The sequence below is a fragment of the Pleurodeles waltl genome, chromosome 2_2 (assembly GCF_031143425.1).
Source record: "Pleurodeles waltl isolate 20211129_DDA chromosome 2_2, aPleWal1.hap1.20221129, whole genome shotgun sequence".
NCBI classification, from domain to species: domain Eukaryota; kingdom Metazoa; phylum Chordata; class Amphibia; order Caudata; family Salamandridae; genus Pleurodeles; species Pleurodeles waltl.
This window is the reverse complement of record NC_090439.1, coordinates 723,339,518-723,355,974: the sequence shown is the minus strand read 5'-3', so window position 1 is coordinate 723,355,974 and position 16,457 is coordinate 723,339,518. Positions and strand designations below refer to the sequence as shown.

The 16,457-nt window shown below is 42.6% G+C and overlaps 1 protein-coding gene across 2 annotated transcripts in view; it reads right to left on the bottom strand.

The window, feature by feature from the left end:
• Nucleotides 1-3,891: 3,891 nt before the first annotated feature.
• Nucleotides 3,892-16,457, bottom strand: part of C2_2H8orf34 (chromosome 2_2 C8orf34 homolog) — a 1,039,122-nt gene continuing 1,026,556 nt past the window's right edge. For both annotated transcript variants that reach the window (XM_069220300.1, XM_069220301.1), the window contains one exon: nucleotides 3,892-5,998. In XM_069220300.1, coding sequence (XP_069076401.1) covers nucleotides 5,991-5,998 — 8 coding nt within the window. In that variant the 3' untranslated portion in view covers nucleotides 3,892-5,990. The remainder of the gene's footprint in view (nucleotides 5,999-16,457) is intronic.

Here is a 16,457-nt window from a genome sequence, read left to right as displayed (position 1 = left end):
CCTCCTGTACACACAAAAGAATATGACACCAGGCCTGTCCTGTCTTTTGTCACACCAGACAGTTTGGAGTCCTGACAGGGGAAGAACTTTCCAGAACTAGATGTTAACAGTTGGTGTGAGCTGGCTTGCTTGTGTAGATCACAGAAGCAGGCCAACTGGTACACAGAAGATTTCTGAGACACCAAACAACACTGTAAGCAACTAAAAGGAAATGGAGAGCTAAGTACAACAATACCCACATAACTACCTACAAGACTACACTCAGACACTATCATCAGCAAATAAAAGACACCAAGAAAAAGCACCAGTGGACTGCATCAAAGGAAGGTCCAACAGCTGCAAGGAGTTCTTCTCGATCATCAAGGATTTCATCTCCCCCTCAGCCACTGTCACCAACATAGCTGCCTCCCAGAAACTCTGTAACAACCTATCAAACTTCTTCCACAGCAAAATATGAAACATCTACAGCAAATTCACACACCAACTCAACCCTAGAGAACTTGTTGCTAACCTACTCATCCCCAAACAAGATGGCCACTTGACCGAATGGACAACCCTCACCAGAAATGACCCAGCAGCAATCATGCGAGCAATCTACTCAGGGGCTTGAATGGACCCATGCCCCCACCACATCTTCACCCTGGGAACATCAGAAATCAGCACCACCCTGACCCACATCATCAACTTCTCCATCACATCTGCCACTTTCCCAGAAATCAACACCCTCCTCAAGAAGCCCACAGCGACTTATGGAAGGGTCTTGTTGCGAACCCAGCTCCCTGTTTCCTGATACAGCCAAAGTGATTGAGAAGGCCATCAACAAGTAACTCACAACCCACCTCAAGCTTCACCATTTGCTAGACAACACTCTATCAGGAATAAGAAAGAACCACAGCACCAAAACAGCACTCATCTCTGCCACCAATGACATTCAAATCACCCTGGATCGAGGAGAAACAGCAGCCCTCATCCTGTTCAACCTCTTTGCAGCCTTCAACACTGTCTCTCATAACACAAAAGGTCAGGTAGCCAACGTTCACATTAGAGACCGAGAAGTTGATATGCAGAGTCCCACAGGGATCATCCCTCAGCCCCACCCTTTTCAACATTCACATGACACCACATGCTAACATCATCCGATCACAAGACATCACCATCATCTTCTACGTTGATGATATCCAACTCATCCTCTCCCTGACGGGCAGAACAACCACAGCCAAAACCAACTCACGAACTATATGACCATTGTGGCAGAATAGATGCAAATCAACTGCCTGCAGCTCAACTTTAACAAGATGGAACTACTGGTCTTTGCAACAAGACCCTCCAATGGGACTCCACCTGGTGGCTTTGGGAGCTAGGACCAATACCAACACCGACAGACCACGCAAGAAATCAAGGGATCATCCTGGATGACAAACTCAACATGACAGCTCAAGTCAATGCAGTGTGCAACTCCTGCTTGCAAATCCTGTGCATGCTGTGAAAAATCTTAAAATGGTAGCCTCAGAACACCAGATAGACCACCATGCAAGCACTGATCACCAGCAGGCTGGAATATGCCAACACTATCTAAGCTGGATTCTCCGAACAACTCTTACACAGATTCTAGCCAATCTAGAACACTGCTACAAGACTCATACTCAACCTCCTACACCGTACCCACATCACACTGCACCTCAAGATGCTTCACTGGCTTCCCATTCACTGGATCACTTCCAGAGTTCCACACAAAGCTGAATTATTGGCTCTTCATATATGCACCTCGGGGACCACACACCTACACACATGCCCAAGCTCCTGAATACCCTCTTGAATGATTAGTGTGCTATACAAATCATTTTAACATAACAGATGTTGGGGTATTATACAGGCTTTTACCACACCAAGGCTGGTAGCAGGTATTCATATGTGACCTCCAGAGACAATCATCGGAACGCTCCAGGACCTGTTGGAGTTAAAGAAGGAAGACTGTTCTGCTGCCAGACCACTGACCTGCAGCTGTGGAGTGCCCTGCTGTCCTAGAAGGAAGATGGGATGTGTTTTCCTTCATCCCAGGCTAACCTGAGTGACTCCAAGGATCATTTATCTGACCTTCTGTGTGAATTATAGGGGCATAACAAGCTCCCGAAGCCTCCCTGCAGCTATCCAGCTGTCTGCTGCACTGGATGTGCTTAGACCCCGCAGCTGGACCTGCCTGAACCCTGCTGGCCTCTGCTGGAATAAACTCCTGATCCCCAAGAGATGCCATACCAGTTCTTTGACCCTTGGCTGGCATCAATTTTAGCTCTTCTAAAGAAGAAAAGGTGAAATCCTGTTGTTTCAACTCTTTGCAACAAGACTCTGCTGTCCATGACGACTGCCAATGTGAAGCTCCCGTGAGACCTGTTCTTAGTGCTACAGTGATCAGCAATGACTGGCCAAGCGAAATCTGCACTCCGCTGTACAGCAACAACAGCCAGTGGTGACTGCCAACATGAAGCTCCAGCAATGACTGTCTGGTATGCCTGTCCTGCTCTTTATTCTACAGTAATACCCATTCACAACACGCTCCTGACTACTTGTGGCCTCTGCCACTGCAAAAGAAACTTTTAGCGCTGGACTTTGAGAAGGCAACTTTTTCAGTGAGACTAACCTGACCCTGTATCCAACTCGTGCTCCACTGCGGTTGGCCAGAACTTGTGACTTTCTCCTCTGGAGCTTTGTGCTTTTAGGTGATATTGTCACTAAAAACCTTAAAACTGCCTAGCTCTGGTGGTACTAATTGGATTTTGGGCACTCTGGTATCATTTCTTTTATTAAAGTTTATTGTACGTCTCTAAATTTGTGTGGGATTTTTCTTGTCATTTGTTTTCACTTTGTTATTTTATAGTGTGCTGCATACATACTTTACACATTGTCTCTAGGTTATTCCTGACTTCTTTGTGTCAAGCTACCAGAGGTTTAGGCAGAGGTTGATTTAATGACTTTGTGATTCACCCTGACAAGGATTGTGGTTGTTGCCTGAATGGGACTGCCACCCCCACCAACCATTACCCCAATTTCTCACAGGTTTGTTCACATATATGATGATAGGTAGATATCATAAATATATACTTGCCACAATAGTCTGGGGCAACACTGATTTCTCATAGTTACACATTAATGAGTGACTGTAGGACACTGAAAATTTTGTACAACAGCTGACTGTCAATGCATGGATGGGGAACTTGCAGATTTACTTAAGTATTCAAACTAAAATCCACCACCAATTATATTCACTTCCTGTCATATATCCAGATACAATATGTTTTCTGTAGTCAAAGGTTTTGTGAATCTCATACACTTTCTCCCTCCTCTGTTAGGGATGCAATGGGAGAGCCAGAATATAATGCTTATTAAATGTTGATATTAGACCAATCAGCAAGGCTTGGTAGCAACAGCAAATCTGTGTGATATATCATTCCTCAATCGCATCTCACTAATTCATTCACAGTATGGAATTACACATCTGCAAATTGTGTGTGATGGATTTAGAAACAGCAAATCGTTTTATGATTACTGATATTTTACTTCTAAGGTCAATTTTATGTCTTATAATTTTCTGCAACGGAGCAATAAAATATTCAATAGATGCTATGAATACATCGAATTGTCGTGATGTTTTCACATTGAGCAACACATTTAAACAAAATTAAATTGGCTTAGTAAATGTGTTGATGCTTTAGTATCATGAAGTTTTATTCTGTCGTTTTTGGTGAAGACATATTTTTAATGTGTTGATATTATCAAACCTGAATTGAAGCACAGGACGGGACACAAATGAACAATAATAAACATTGTCTCATAACACAATTGTTAAACTTTCCAATAAAACGCAAGCACTTGAAAACAACTCTACTCGCATTGGTATGTTTTTTACAGATTATGTTTTTTATTTCAGCAGAAAAAAATCAATGGCCCTCTGCCCCTGTTATATCACTTGCAAGCAACTGTAGTACATACACAAGGTACAGAAACTAGGTATATCCATATATGTGTAATGTCCACAAACAAGCTCCAAACATGCTTTAAAATTCTTAGAGGTAATTAATCAATAAATGCATTTTGTGGTGTTTAAAATAAGCAGACATGTTTGAAAGAAATGATGGAACATTGCATTCGGTGTATATATGACTTTAAAAAAAACAGGTCGCTCATCTGAAAATTATTCAAAAATTCCTGCTGCGGTCAATGCTTGTCATACATATGTAGAAATGTTCCTTTAGCATGCCCAATACATCTGCTATTGTTCAACCATGCTGCAAAACGTATTTTATTTTCTCATACTGCGGCATTTGTTCCTCACTGTGTAGTTGTGCAACACGGGAAAAGCCAGTTTCCGCTCCTCACCCACTCAAACATCAAGCACAGCTGGAAAAAATGAACCGATTATTTTCTCTGACAAAACGTGTTACAGATTGGCACATGGTGATATACAATTTAAAAGTTTTTTCATCTAAAAATGGCTAAAGATTACAAAAATATAAGCAGTAGAAAATTGTTGATAAGATCTAAGACAAAAATGATTTGAGTCTACTCTGCTGGATGTCGGAGTATACATTCCGAGTGCTCTGTATACCAGGACAGTGCCAAGAGCTTCAGCAAACTGTCCTAGCCCTTAAACACTGTGGGGCATATTTACAAGCCCCTAGTGCCACCTTGAGCAAAATGAGTTACTAAATGTATGATGCTCGTGCAGCAAGGAGCCAAAATAGCATCAACATTTTTGCTATTGTCCTAATGACCGCAATGGAGCGCCATATTGTAATTACAGGCACTACCATGGTGTTGTTAGGTGTGGCAGGAGCGATGCAAGAAAAGTGGCACATCGGGACCCATGCACCGTTTTCTTCTGAATATGCCCCTGTGCATTTTGCAGTGTTTCAGACATGAGTCAATAATCTGTAGTGATCAAGGCATGGTGAAGATGTTGATGGGCCCTTAAAGGAACAGCAAAGACAAAAGACAAACTCTCTGTACATGCTTACATTTTCAGTTGTGGGTAAATTTTCCAGTTTTGGAATCCAATAGTGAAGGAAAATGACATACAATATAAAAATAGAAAAAGGAAAAACTACACACTGTACATTTGCGATGACACTAAAAAATGGCGATGGTGTGACTTTAGGCCCTGCTCTGTGAGTCATAAAGATGCATATACCACAAATTTAATAAAAAACTGTGTTTAAAGTTAGATGTTGTAGAAAGTTGCCCATACCATTTGAATTCTCCTTATGCTATACATTTGTTATGGGCAATAAAGACTTGTGTCCACACTTATAAAATACATTCAAGGGATCTTTTTTCCTGATTTAAAAACACCTGGAAAGCGCTAAAGTTAGGGGCACTAATTGTTCGTGAAAGGTGACTTTCAATGTATCAGAATACACACAGACTAATGGCATTGTGGTTTTTGACACAAACCTAAGGAACACTTCTCTGCACCACTGCTAGGAATAACCATGTTTCCACCCGTAACCCTATAGTTATTCCAGGAGAAAATCCAACAGATCTGTGGATTTTTACAGTTGAAAGTATCTTTTAGAATCTGAAAAGTCTAAAATCTTGATAACGTGCAAGATTTGGAAATTTGGATAACCAATCATTTTTCTGGGAAAAAAAGTGTTAAATCTTAAGGGATTGCACAGGAGAACATAACGCAAATGTGAGATTGATGACTGGTTTGACATTTGTTGATGCTGTTGGTTAGGGCTGGCAGGCTGATAGCTGTAATGCTCTCTTTATTTTATGTTTTACTTGCAAATCTTACATTTGCTGTACTGTGATTGCTTGATACATTACAGCAAACCAGCATACTGAAATGCAGTTCTACTCAGCAGCTCCGCTTGCATTTGTGATGGACTCTTCAAAATACAAAAATAAGAATTATTTTAAATCATTAAAGAAAAGGTGGGAAACAAATCTAGCTGGTTGTTTTCACATTGGTCATCTTCCATTTTTTGCTGATTTCACAAACCTGTAAAAAAGAATATATTGTTAAGTGTGTAAAACTACAAACAACAAATGTTTAAGTAGCAAATTCTGCAAGATTTTATGAAGATTTTTAAAGGGAGACCAGTTCCCACCAACCCCAACAAATCAAGGCAAATAGCAAAGGAAGCGTCTATCAATGGATATATATGCACTAATTAAAATGATGTGAGTTTTTCTCATATGATTTTTATCAAATGATTCCCAAAAGCATTTAAAAACATATCTGATTTTTTCTAAACTTGTTTGTGTGTAACCCTGGACTCTGTGATCCAAAAACCTCTGCCAGCTAGTGTTTCTTTAAGGTCTAAACACTCACAATAGTACAATATATCTGCCTAGCTTCATGATATCGTAAGTCTGCCAAGCAATAATGTCTGGGTAGAGAGGGATAGGATTAACCACCAAAAGGAATTCCTGTCCAGCAAAGCAGACAGAAAAGGGGACAGAGAAGACCACTTTACTGTACCCTTGTCCTTTCTGCTCGCGCTCCACAGAAGCCAAGGGCAGAGAGAGGGACTCTGTGTCTCCCTCCCTCTACCAGTCCTCGATGGTTCATTCCACTATCCTCCCTCCTAGAAGCAGATTTCAGGGAGACACATTGGTCCATAAATTGCCAGTTAACATCAGAAAAAGGCTGGTGAAGTATTCCTGCCACAAACAAGGTAATGACGGCTGAATGACCAGAGCAGCAGCAGCACAGGGCAGTAAATGCACTCTCAGTTTCCTCTTGCAAGGACAAACCATAGTTAAACAAGCTTTGGCAAAGTCAATAGGTCTGGTGTTGGCTGGCAGGCCTACTGGCTTCATCAAAGCTTGTATTTTTAAATGTTTTTATAAATGTTTATTATAAGACAGAACTGAGTGAATGATCTATCCATCTGTCTATCTATCAATCTAATCTAATCTATCTATCTAGCTATCTTTCTATCTATCTTTCAATCTATCTATACACATGATGTTGCAGTGATTTCATCAATGAGGTCATAGATGCCACGAATGATGTACTAAGTAAGGTAACAAGTAGTGCATGGTATTTATTACCAAATGTGACACTAACCCCATTCCATGCACTGACCTGCAGGCATGCCTTGCCTCCTAACCCTCAATAGCAGCCAACCCCAAGCTTGGAGTGCTTTAAAAAAATATGTAAGCTCTTCTGGGGGTCATAAATGTAATGGTCCACAAGTTTACTGAGTTTTTTTGCTGGGGCACTGCTGCACTCCCTGGAAACCCCCCGCAGCACTCAAAAAGCTTAGTGATGCCCTGCCCCTTTCTGGCTCTATGTGGTTTTTTAAACTTTTGTGTGTTCTCCAGTGCTCACCAGTGGCACCTACACCTTTTTTCAATGTTAGCAGCCAGGGGCAATGGGCCGGCTCCCCCAGTGGCACCAACAATCCACACTCTGTTGGGGGCCACAGGGAAAACCCCAAGTTCCCCACAGCCCCAGCCAGCTCCCCAGCCAACACTCATTGTGGTGCTGATGCTAGCCCGCACCATTCTTCATTGCTCCTTCCTGGGTGGGAGCGACTGATTTCACTTTTTGTGCCCAGGTGGGAGCAAAGATGTGACTTCTGCTCAGCTGTCCATTCTTCGGGCAGAAAAAAAACTGTGTCTCAGGGGATGGGGTCACCAGGGCCAATTTGCAGCACGGGGAGGGGGCTGCACCCTCCTGCCTCCTCCTCTAATTTGGAAATGGCCTTTGAGGATGGGGTCCTCGAGATCTCATTGACACATGACACTTTTAAAATTACAGAAGGCCCCAGTGCCATAATTGGCTTGGGAAGGGGGGGGGAGGGGTGCCTCCTCTCCTTCAAAAAATGTGCCAGGCCCACACACACACACCCATATTTTAAAAAATATATATATATATATATATGGTTTAACCACTAGCCCTTTAAAAAAAAAAAAAAAAAGAACAAAAAAAGACATCACCATTTTGTTTGACTTTTAATGTGATCCTGTGGGAGAACCACAGGATCACTTCAAAAATAACACTTGTATTCCACTTTTAACCCCAAGGACCCCAGTCTCACAGACAAGGGGTAATGGAGGCAAGGTATCCCTTCCCTGTCCCCTTATATTGTTTTTTTTTTAAAAAACTGTTTCAGGACAGGGGACTAAGTCACCTAGACCTGAAATGGCCACTGCAACATTTCTTTTTATGTTGCGACCATCTAATCGGAGCACTTGCTTGTGCGCTTATGAGGAGGCCAAAAGGAAAGAAAGCCATCTCAGTCAATCAGATCAGAAGCCAACCATCCAGACATATAAAGACTTTGAACCTTAATTACTGAAAAACTACTGAACATATTTACACCAAATCACAGAAAGCACACTTACTGCACTGAGATCTAGCTTTCTGCTAGAATTTAATGTAATTCTATTCACCGGTTTTCACAGAATTGCGTTTTGAGACCACCCTTTTTTCTTGGCCCCCTCTTGATGGATCACCCTGACACTTTACAGGGAGGAACTGATGTGGATGAACATTTTTTGGAAAGTTTTGTGAAGATTTGGTAAATTGTACTGAACACACACACAAATATGTAGACATGCATCAGTCAATGAAGCATATCAGAGGGAGGACTTAGAAAGTGTTTATGGCAATGAACACTGCCATTAATTTTCTAGAATGGACATGGTAAACCAAGCTAGTTTTCACACTTTGGAAATGTAAATACTGCACTGCACTATCAAAGCCATTAGATCTCACCTTTGTAAGCTATTGTTGTTATTATTATTATTATTATTAATAATAATATTATAATCATACACCACCTAAATAAAGAAAAAATAAATTTAAAAAAAAGTGACTCCACTAACATCTGCCCAAAAATCTAGACTACCAAACGTGATCTAACACACATTTCCCCAAACAAAACTCATTTTAAATCAATAAATGCAGCCAAACTCACTTCTGGTCTCATGTTGTTAAACGCGACTTTATGCCCACCCATAGCAAACACTGCAGCCACCAGGAAATACTCACACTGACTGAGAGAAAGAGGTTTATTTAAAGTGTCTGAAACTGCAGCTACCCTGCAGTTCATCTGACAAACTATTGGCAAGCTACTGCAGCTTCAAAATTCAAGGTGTGGGTCGCAGCTACCATTACTGCTTAGAGGAAAACAAAAGCGCCACACTGATCCCAAGATAAACGCTGCCACTCTCTGACCAGCACTCTACTACTAGGTCTGTATGCAGGCAATCAGAAAAATTGTCTCCCTTACATTCCTATAGTCCTATTAGCTCAGCATGAGCAAACACCATCCCATGCCACTGTGTCCTTCTCTCCTGGGGAGCCAAGAAGGTTGAGCTTGTGGCATGGCACTGACTCTGGGTGACATGCTGGGTCCGGTGTTCTGTCCTGTGGTCCATAAACTCTTCTGACCTCCTGCCATTTTAGTGACCAAGGTTCAATATAAACAAAAACAACCTGCAGGTGGCAAGAAGGAGAAGAAAGAAAAGGTACAATATTCTAAAGCGAGGAACCAATATATGGCTTGGGTAGAGGTGGCGGGGATGGTAAGAGAAACTTTAAAATGGAGGAAGTAAGCGCACATTTTTTTATCTCATCATCCACACAGGAGGAGGATTGAACCTATCACAGAACGTTTGTCTTATTGTTTTAGCTTTATAGCTTTTTTTTTCTTTTTCTCTGTTTTGTACTTGTACCTTTCTTCTTGTACCATAATCACCCAAGCCAAAAACACAAAAACAACTGCCCAAGCTGGGCCTAGCAATTGCTTTGAAGAGGTCCAAAAATCTGGTGATATTTCTTCCCCCGTGTTACTGCAGCCTATTCCCAGCACTCAAAATACAATCATCCATCACTGAATCTTCTCCACTGTAAACAATAAATTAATTTTAAAAAAATAAACCTTGCTTTTTCAGTATTTTGAACAACATGCACTCCACCGACACTGCCTAGTTCTAAAGCAAGCAAATTTCAAGAATCTTCTGTACTGAAGCACAGCATTGTTACTACTGCATTAGTAAGTTGCATAACGTTGCATATCAGCCCTTCAGTGCAGAACTACATTTTAATAGATTCTGAATCCATTAATGGCAGTGATAACTATTAATTTAATAGAATCTATGGAGATACTTCTGACACCCTAGCCTTTAATTTAAATGTGAATGACTCAATTGAGAATTCAGCAACCTTAGCTGAACTTTCACTACTCATTTGCTATTCCAGAGCTACTGGCACCAAATCTAACAAAGATACCACTGTCCGAAATTTTATTCCCACCTCCCTTCCAGTCCTGGGTCAAGACAATCAAGATGACGCCCCCTACCCCCAACATGCTTGCAATTAGTTTAATCACTGACAATCAGTCGGGGTAGCATTCCAGTCCATCGACTTTTGCTCATCATGCCACCTGATTGTATCCCTAAATTTAAGCATCAAAGCACTTCACTTTGTAATAGGTCTGACGGTTAGCATACCCAGAACTGATTGAACTATTTGATGAATTAGTATTAACAAATTCATAGCCAACCATTGCAAACTTGAAAAACATACTCACTAGTGTCTTTCATTCAAAATGTATGCAAACTTTCTGACAAATCTACTTTGGTTGCAACTCTCCTAAACACTTCTCTTAAAATGTGCTCCTGGAACATCGCTGGAATACAGAGAGAAATAAAATATGGTGGTGTAATCTTGAAGAGATTTTAAAACTCTTTTTCCACTATATGTCTCACAGAATCATGAACATGAGCAACACCTTATTAAACTACTATGTTACAGTGGAGACCCTTGCTTCTAAAGCCTCAAGTAGTAGACCCAGTGGCGGCCTGGTTACTTTCATCAACTGATATGCATTAGATATTCACTGATCTAAACTAAGGCCCATATTTATACTTTGTTTGTGTGATTGTTTGACTCAAAAGCGACGCAAACTTACAAAATATAGGCCCATATTTATAAAAAATTTGCGCAGCATTTCCGTCAATTTTTGACGCAAAAGTTGTGCAAACTTACAAAATACAATGGTATTTTGTAAGTTTGCGCCACCTTTGCATCAAACAATGACGCAAATTTCGGCCCAAAAAAGTATAAATATGGACCATAATTGTATTTTGAACGTTTGTGCCGCTTTCGCGTAAAAAAAGTGACGCAAATGCGGCGCAAAAAAGGTATAAATATGGGCCTAAATATAAATTATTTCACTTGCTGTGATGTTTGTGTTAACACGAGGACCAGTGTATCTGACATTTTAACAATAATTACTGGGGAATTTGATGGCAAATTATTAAGCGATTGTTATCCTGATGCTTGTATTTCAAAATAAATTAACTTTCAGAAAAATGTATCATAATTACTGCTTAGCGCTAGTCCTCTGTCAAGGAAGGATAACCTTACATCGTCAACAATAAAAGAGTTGGGCTAGGACTTTATAATGACTTTTTTAGCACTGATGAACCTGCTCAATGCTCAAACATTTCCACGCCCCTACTGTCTTTTGGAGTACACTTTTTTTGTACATATTTTTTACTTAAATCACCGCTCCAGTTTTGAAATTACTTCACGCGCTGAAAGTGATCCCAATCCTCAAATTATTCATCTATACTATGCAAATGTGTCAATCAGTCGTACCACAGGGTACGTTTACCACAGTTAATAATAGTGAAAACGGCGGAGTCTGCGTTTATCCATTCGGTTAGGTTCTTTAAAAACTTGTGATTTTATGTCAAAGGTACTTTTGCAATTTACTGATTACACAGCCTCCTTTGTCAAATCAGAAAAAACTTTATTGCGTGCCTGTTTAAATATTTATCCTCTAATGTCAAGGCAACCTATCAACTCCAAAAAGGATGGTAATAAACAATCACATTTTGATTGGTCAGTTATTGGCAAAAATGTATATATAGGAAAAAGGGAGCGCTGTTTAAACATAATTTATGGGTTTAAAAGCGGGCGAACTCCTTTGTGCAGTTTCAGGCAACAATAAAAATTTCAACATAATTCTGGTGAATAATGTTACTGCTGGTGAAAGAAAGATCGGAATTTTGTTTAGTGGTAGTGGCAGTTTTGACTCGTCATACAGTAAGTAGCGCAGAGGAATAATGTGCTTGCTGGATAGAACAAAACATGTACCATGCAGATCATAAAACAGAGGGGGAGTGAACTACGAGTGGCGGTTTAAAAAAATTCAACGTATGTCAGAGAGGGAATTTGGAGAGATGAGGGGCTCTGGTGACGAGTGGTACGTGGAGAAAAAATGGCTTTCGCACTGGGCACCGCCAGCTCTATTGCCGACCCATCCCTGAGGTCCCGTCTTACCTCTGGGAGTCTCTGTTGGAGCACATGGTCTAACGATGCAGTGCTCACTCTTGAGAGAGTTACCATGGAAAACCAAACTCCTAATCTAACAGGCCTTCCCCTTGCTGCTAGCATTAATGCCCCCAGCTCCAGTCGACGAATACCACTCACTTTTCCCACTGGCACCACTGGCACCACTGTCACCCGGTTTGACTGTTGACACTTCCAGCTGCCTGCATGGACGCCACTCCAAGCCTCCATTTTGTGTTTCTATTGAAGACCGTGGGATCAGGGTGTGTGTGAAGACGTGATTTAATTTAGCTTCGAGCCTTCAATGTTGTGTTGTTGATTCACATACACAGATAAACGTCACAGCTTTTCCAAAAACTGGTAGGCGCTGTGTGCTTTGATTATTAGTTTATAGTAACAAAGCTAAACTGGTGTCGAATTGTGGGGCGAGTGGTGTGTGGGAGACACGTGAGGCAGGTCAGAGGCAAGGCAAAGCTGTCACGGGGGGATGTTATATGGACTTGTGGGCCCCATCCCCACTAATAATTTATGTTAGGAGTCTAGAGGTCAGGTCATGGACTTTCACATAATTTATCATGGACTGACGTGCTCAAGTCTCCGTGTAGCGGCTGTTTTATGTAAGAACAGGTACAAACTAAAGATGATAAGCATCTCTATCCGAATGCCGCCTCTTATAAAGGCGTGGGCACCAAAGCATAGAGATTAAATGCAGATCATTTATTTAACTCACTGAAAAGCAGCCCCCAATGTACCAACCAAGGTTACCTTCCCTTACCTGCCATTTGTTGTCATAAAATATTGCTATTTTGAGAGTTTTATAACGCACACTAGTTCTACAATATTTATGTATTATATTGTTGTATTTGAATAGTGTCACTAAGACAGGAAGCCGCTTCAGCGCAACATTTTCGTAATGCAAACCTACATGTGACATGATACATCATTACTGATATTCAGTTAATGTGTTCCAAATATAAAGGTCAGCAGCAATGCATACATTTATAAAGCAACATGGCCATTCCAGGTGGTTCATTGCATTACAGCTATAATGGGCATTTTTAGATTCACGTCCTTTTTAAGTATAGTATTGCTTCAAACATTCACTGCTTTCCAGGGATTGGTAGATGGGTGTGAATGCGTGGTTTAAGCTTTTGATGTATTCTGGCTGTCAAATGTCCCCTTGCAGCCCTGCTGGTACCACCAGTGCAACATATGCCTGATTGGGAAGTTGGGGGAGATTGGTGGTCAGTTCAGTCTAGTGACTCCAGATTGAAGATTGGAGTGACCGAGGCGCAAAGCCCAGTCCAAGCAAGTTCCCAATCTGCAGCCCTATGAAGTCAGGGTGCAGCTATCAAACACCAAAGGTGGGTGGCGCAAGTGAGCGGCTGATTGTGGGGTAGACACTGGCCATATGTAGCGTGTGGCAAGGCTTGGAGTCAACTGTAAGCAAGGAGAGACAACAGAACTGCATTTGCCCCTATTTCACTTGGCTTGCAAACCCCTTCTATGTCATAGAGCCAGACTGAGGACAGGTTCAGTGACGGCCTATGATGCGCTTCTGCAATAATGGTGCTGATCAATTTAGAACATTGTGTGTAATAAAATTAGGCCAGTCATGTGTGGGTGTATCTACTTTAGTAACTATTGTCTTCAGCAAACACAAGTATCTCACATGGAACACAAATGCCTATGACTGGATGGACTTTTTCAGGGACAGAATAGACAGCCTGCACTGTTCTATGTTTTTTACTGAGTGCATTGGAAAGACCATGTCACCTTCAGTCATTCCTGTAGGCACACATTATAATGGTCAATCCCTTGGCCTATACTTTAATACACTGGGCAAGGTAGCCCTGAGAGCCCCATTCTCTGAAAATGCTGCTGAGTTTAAATGTGGCATCAGCATGTATTTAGTGTATGCTAGCTCCCAGTAGAGACTTAGGGCCCGATTCATAGTTTGGAGGAGTGGGTACTCCATCACAATGGCAAGAGTACCCTCTCTGCCAAAATGAAGGTCCATCCTCCACATTTAGAGTCAAGTCTTACAGTATGTCAATGGCAAAGGCTACTCCATTTCAGATGCCAACATACTCCTCCGACAGTCCAACAGAGAAAGGGACTTCAAAGGTTTGGCCACTTGTCCCCCACCTAATTAGGGGAGGGCAGATAAATGGGCAGTTTTCACAGTTCAACACCACAGTTAAAACCCGGTGGCAAGGGACAGTGGAAACTGTAAAATAATCCCCACACTATGGAAGGAAAGTCCCATGGCGAGTAGGTAATTTTTTTTTTCAACAAGAAAATCCTGGTTTGGGATGTTCTCTCTGGGAAAAAAATGACATTGAAAGTTTGCCATAAGGATCCATCATGTTGACAGGGCCATCCGTCAAACTTTCAATGTAAATGGTTCCTGGAAATGCATGAGATGTCCACTGGGCCAGTGAAAAATTGCACACCTTGAGAGGAGTCCTACATTGCTAGAACAGCAAAGAAGAGACTGTTCTTGTGACGATGAAGTGCTGGAGGCCGGGGCTACTTGGAGCCTGAAGATCCCTTGGAGGCAGAGTCAACAAGCCTTGGTTGCTGCAAGAGCTGCGGTGAGCAGGGGTACTGTTCTGAAAGGAGAGGCTAGGGCTCACCGTCTCGCAAGATGGACAGAGGGCAGAGAGGACAAAGAGAACTGCTCAGGACTACCACCTGTGTTGGAGGATCCATGCAGTGTCTGTGGAGAGTAGATCCCAACAGCTGAACATTGTTGCCTTTGGTGCCTGCGGATGCAGGGGAGTGACTCCTTAACTCTGAGGGAGATTCCTTCCTGCTTATTGGGGCAGCTGAAGTCTTGCCAACCTCAGAGGGTGCACAGCTGTCGAAATGTTGCAGTTACTGGAAGGAGCCGAAGAAGCAATGTTAAGGCGAAGTCATCTTGGGAGTTGCAGGCTTGCTTGGTTCCTGTGAAGTCCAGCAGCGGTTCCTGCGGCCAGGAGCAGAAGAGGTTGATGCAGAGGAGTCATGGTGGAGTAATGCATGGCGACTCTGGGGACCCACCAACAAGGGGTCCCTAAATAGCCGTAACAGGGGGCTTGGTCACTCTGCAGGGTGACCACCTGTCAGAGGGGGTCACTGACATCAGTCATCTGTCCTGACCAACCAGATGCTCCCAGGGGACTCTACACATCATGTTACCAAGATGGCAAAATCAAGGGGCAATCTGGAGGAGCTCTGGGCACCACCCGTGGGGTGGTGATGGATATGGGAGTGGTCCCTCTCCTTTTCTCTGTGTGGTTTCACACCAGAGCAGGTACTGGGGAAACCGGATTATGCAAGTAGTGTACGAAATATGCCCTTCAAAGGAAGCCGGTGGCCCAGGGAGGCTACCGCTCCCCAGCCATGTAACACCTATTTCCAAGGGACAGGGTGTTGGCTCCCTCTCCTACAGTAAATTCTTTGTTCTTCCTTCCCCAGCTTGAGCTGGTCAAGCAGCAGGAGGGCAGAAACCTGTATGAGGGGCTGCAGCAGTGTGGGCTGCCTGCAAACCCTGGAAGACTGGTAGGAGCAGTCCTCTTATGAGCCCCCAGCGTGCACGGAATTATGCCACCAATACTGGCATTAGTATTGGGGTATGATTCCGACATGTTTGATACCAAACATCCCTAGGTTCAGAGTTACCATTATGTAGCTGGACCACCGGTAGTGACCTGTGGCTAGTACATGGGTAAAATGGCTTACCCGCACTTATGAAGTCCAGTGCATTGAAACTGGAGTTGTAGGGGCACCTCTGCTCATGCAGCGGTGCCCTCACACACATGAACCTGCACCCTATCCTCTGGCTAGGAGGGCCTATCATAGGGGTGACTTATAGTGACCTGGTGCAGTGACCAGCAGTAAAAGTGTGCATGCACCTTTTCACGCAGGCTGCAATGGCAGGCCTGCAGGCATAGTTTGCATGTGCTCCCATGGGTGGCATAAGACATGCTGCAGCCCATGGGGCTCCCCTGGTGTACCAATTCCCGCTGTACCCAAGTACCATATACTAAGAAATTGGAGTACACCAGTGTGCTAATTGTGAGGTACAAAGGGTGCCAAAGCAACCAAATTTAGAGAAGGGAGCACAATCACTGGGTTTGTGGTTAGCAGGATCCCA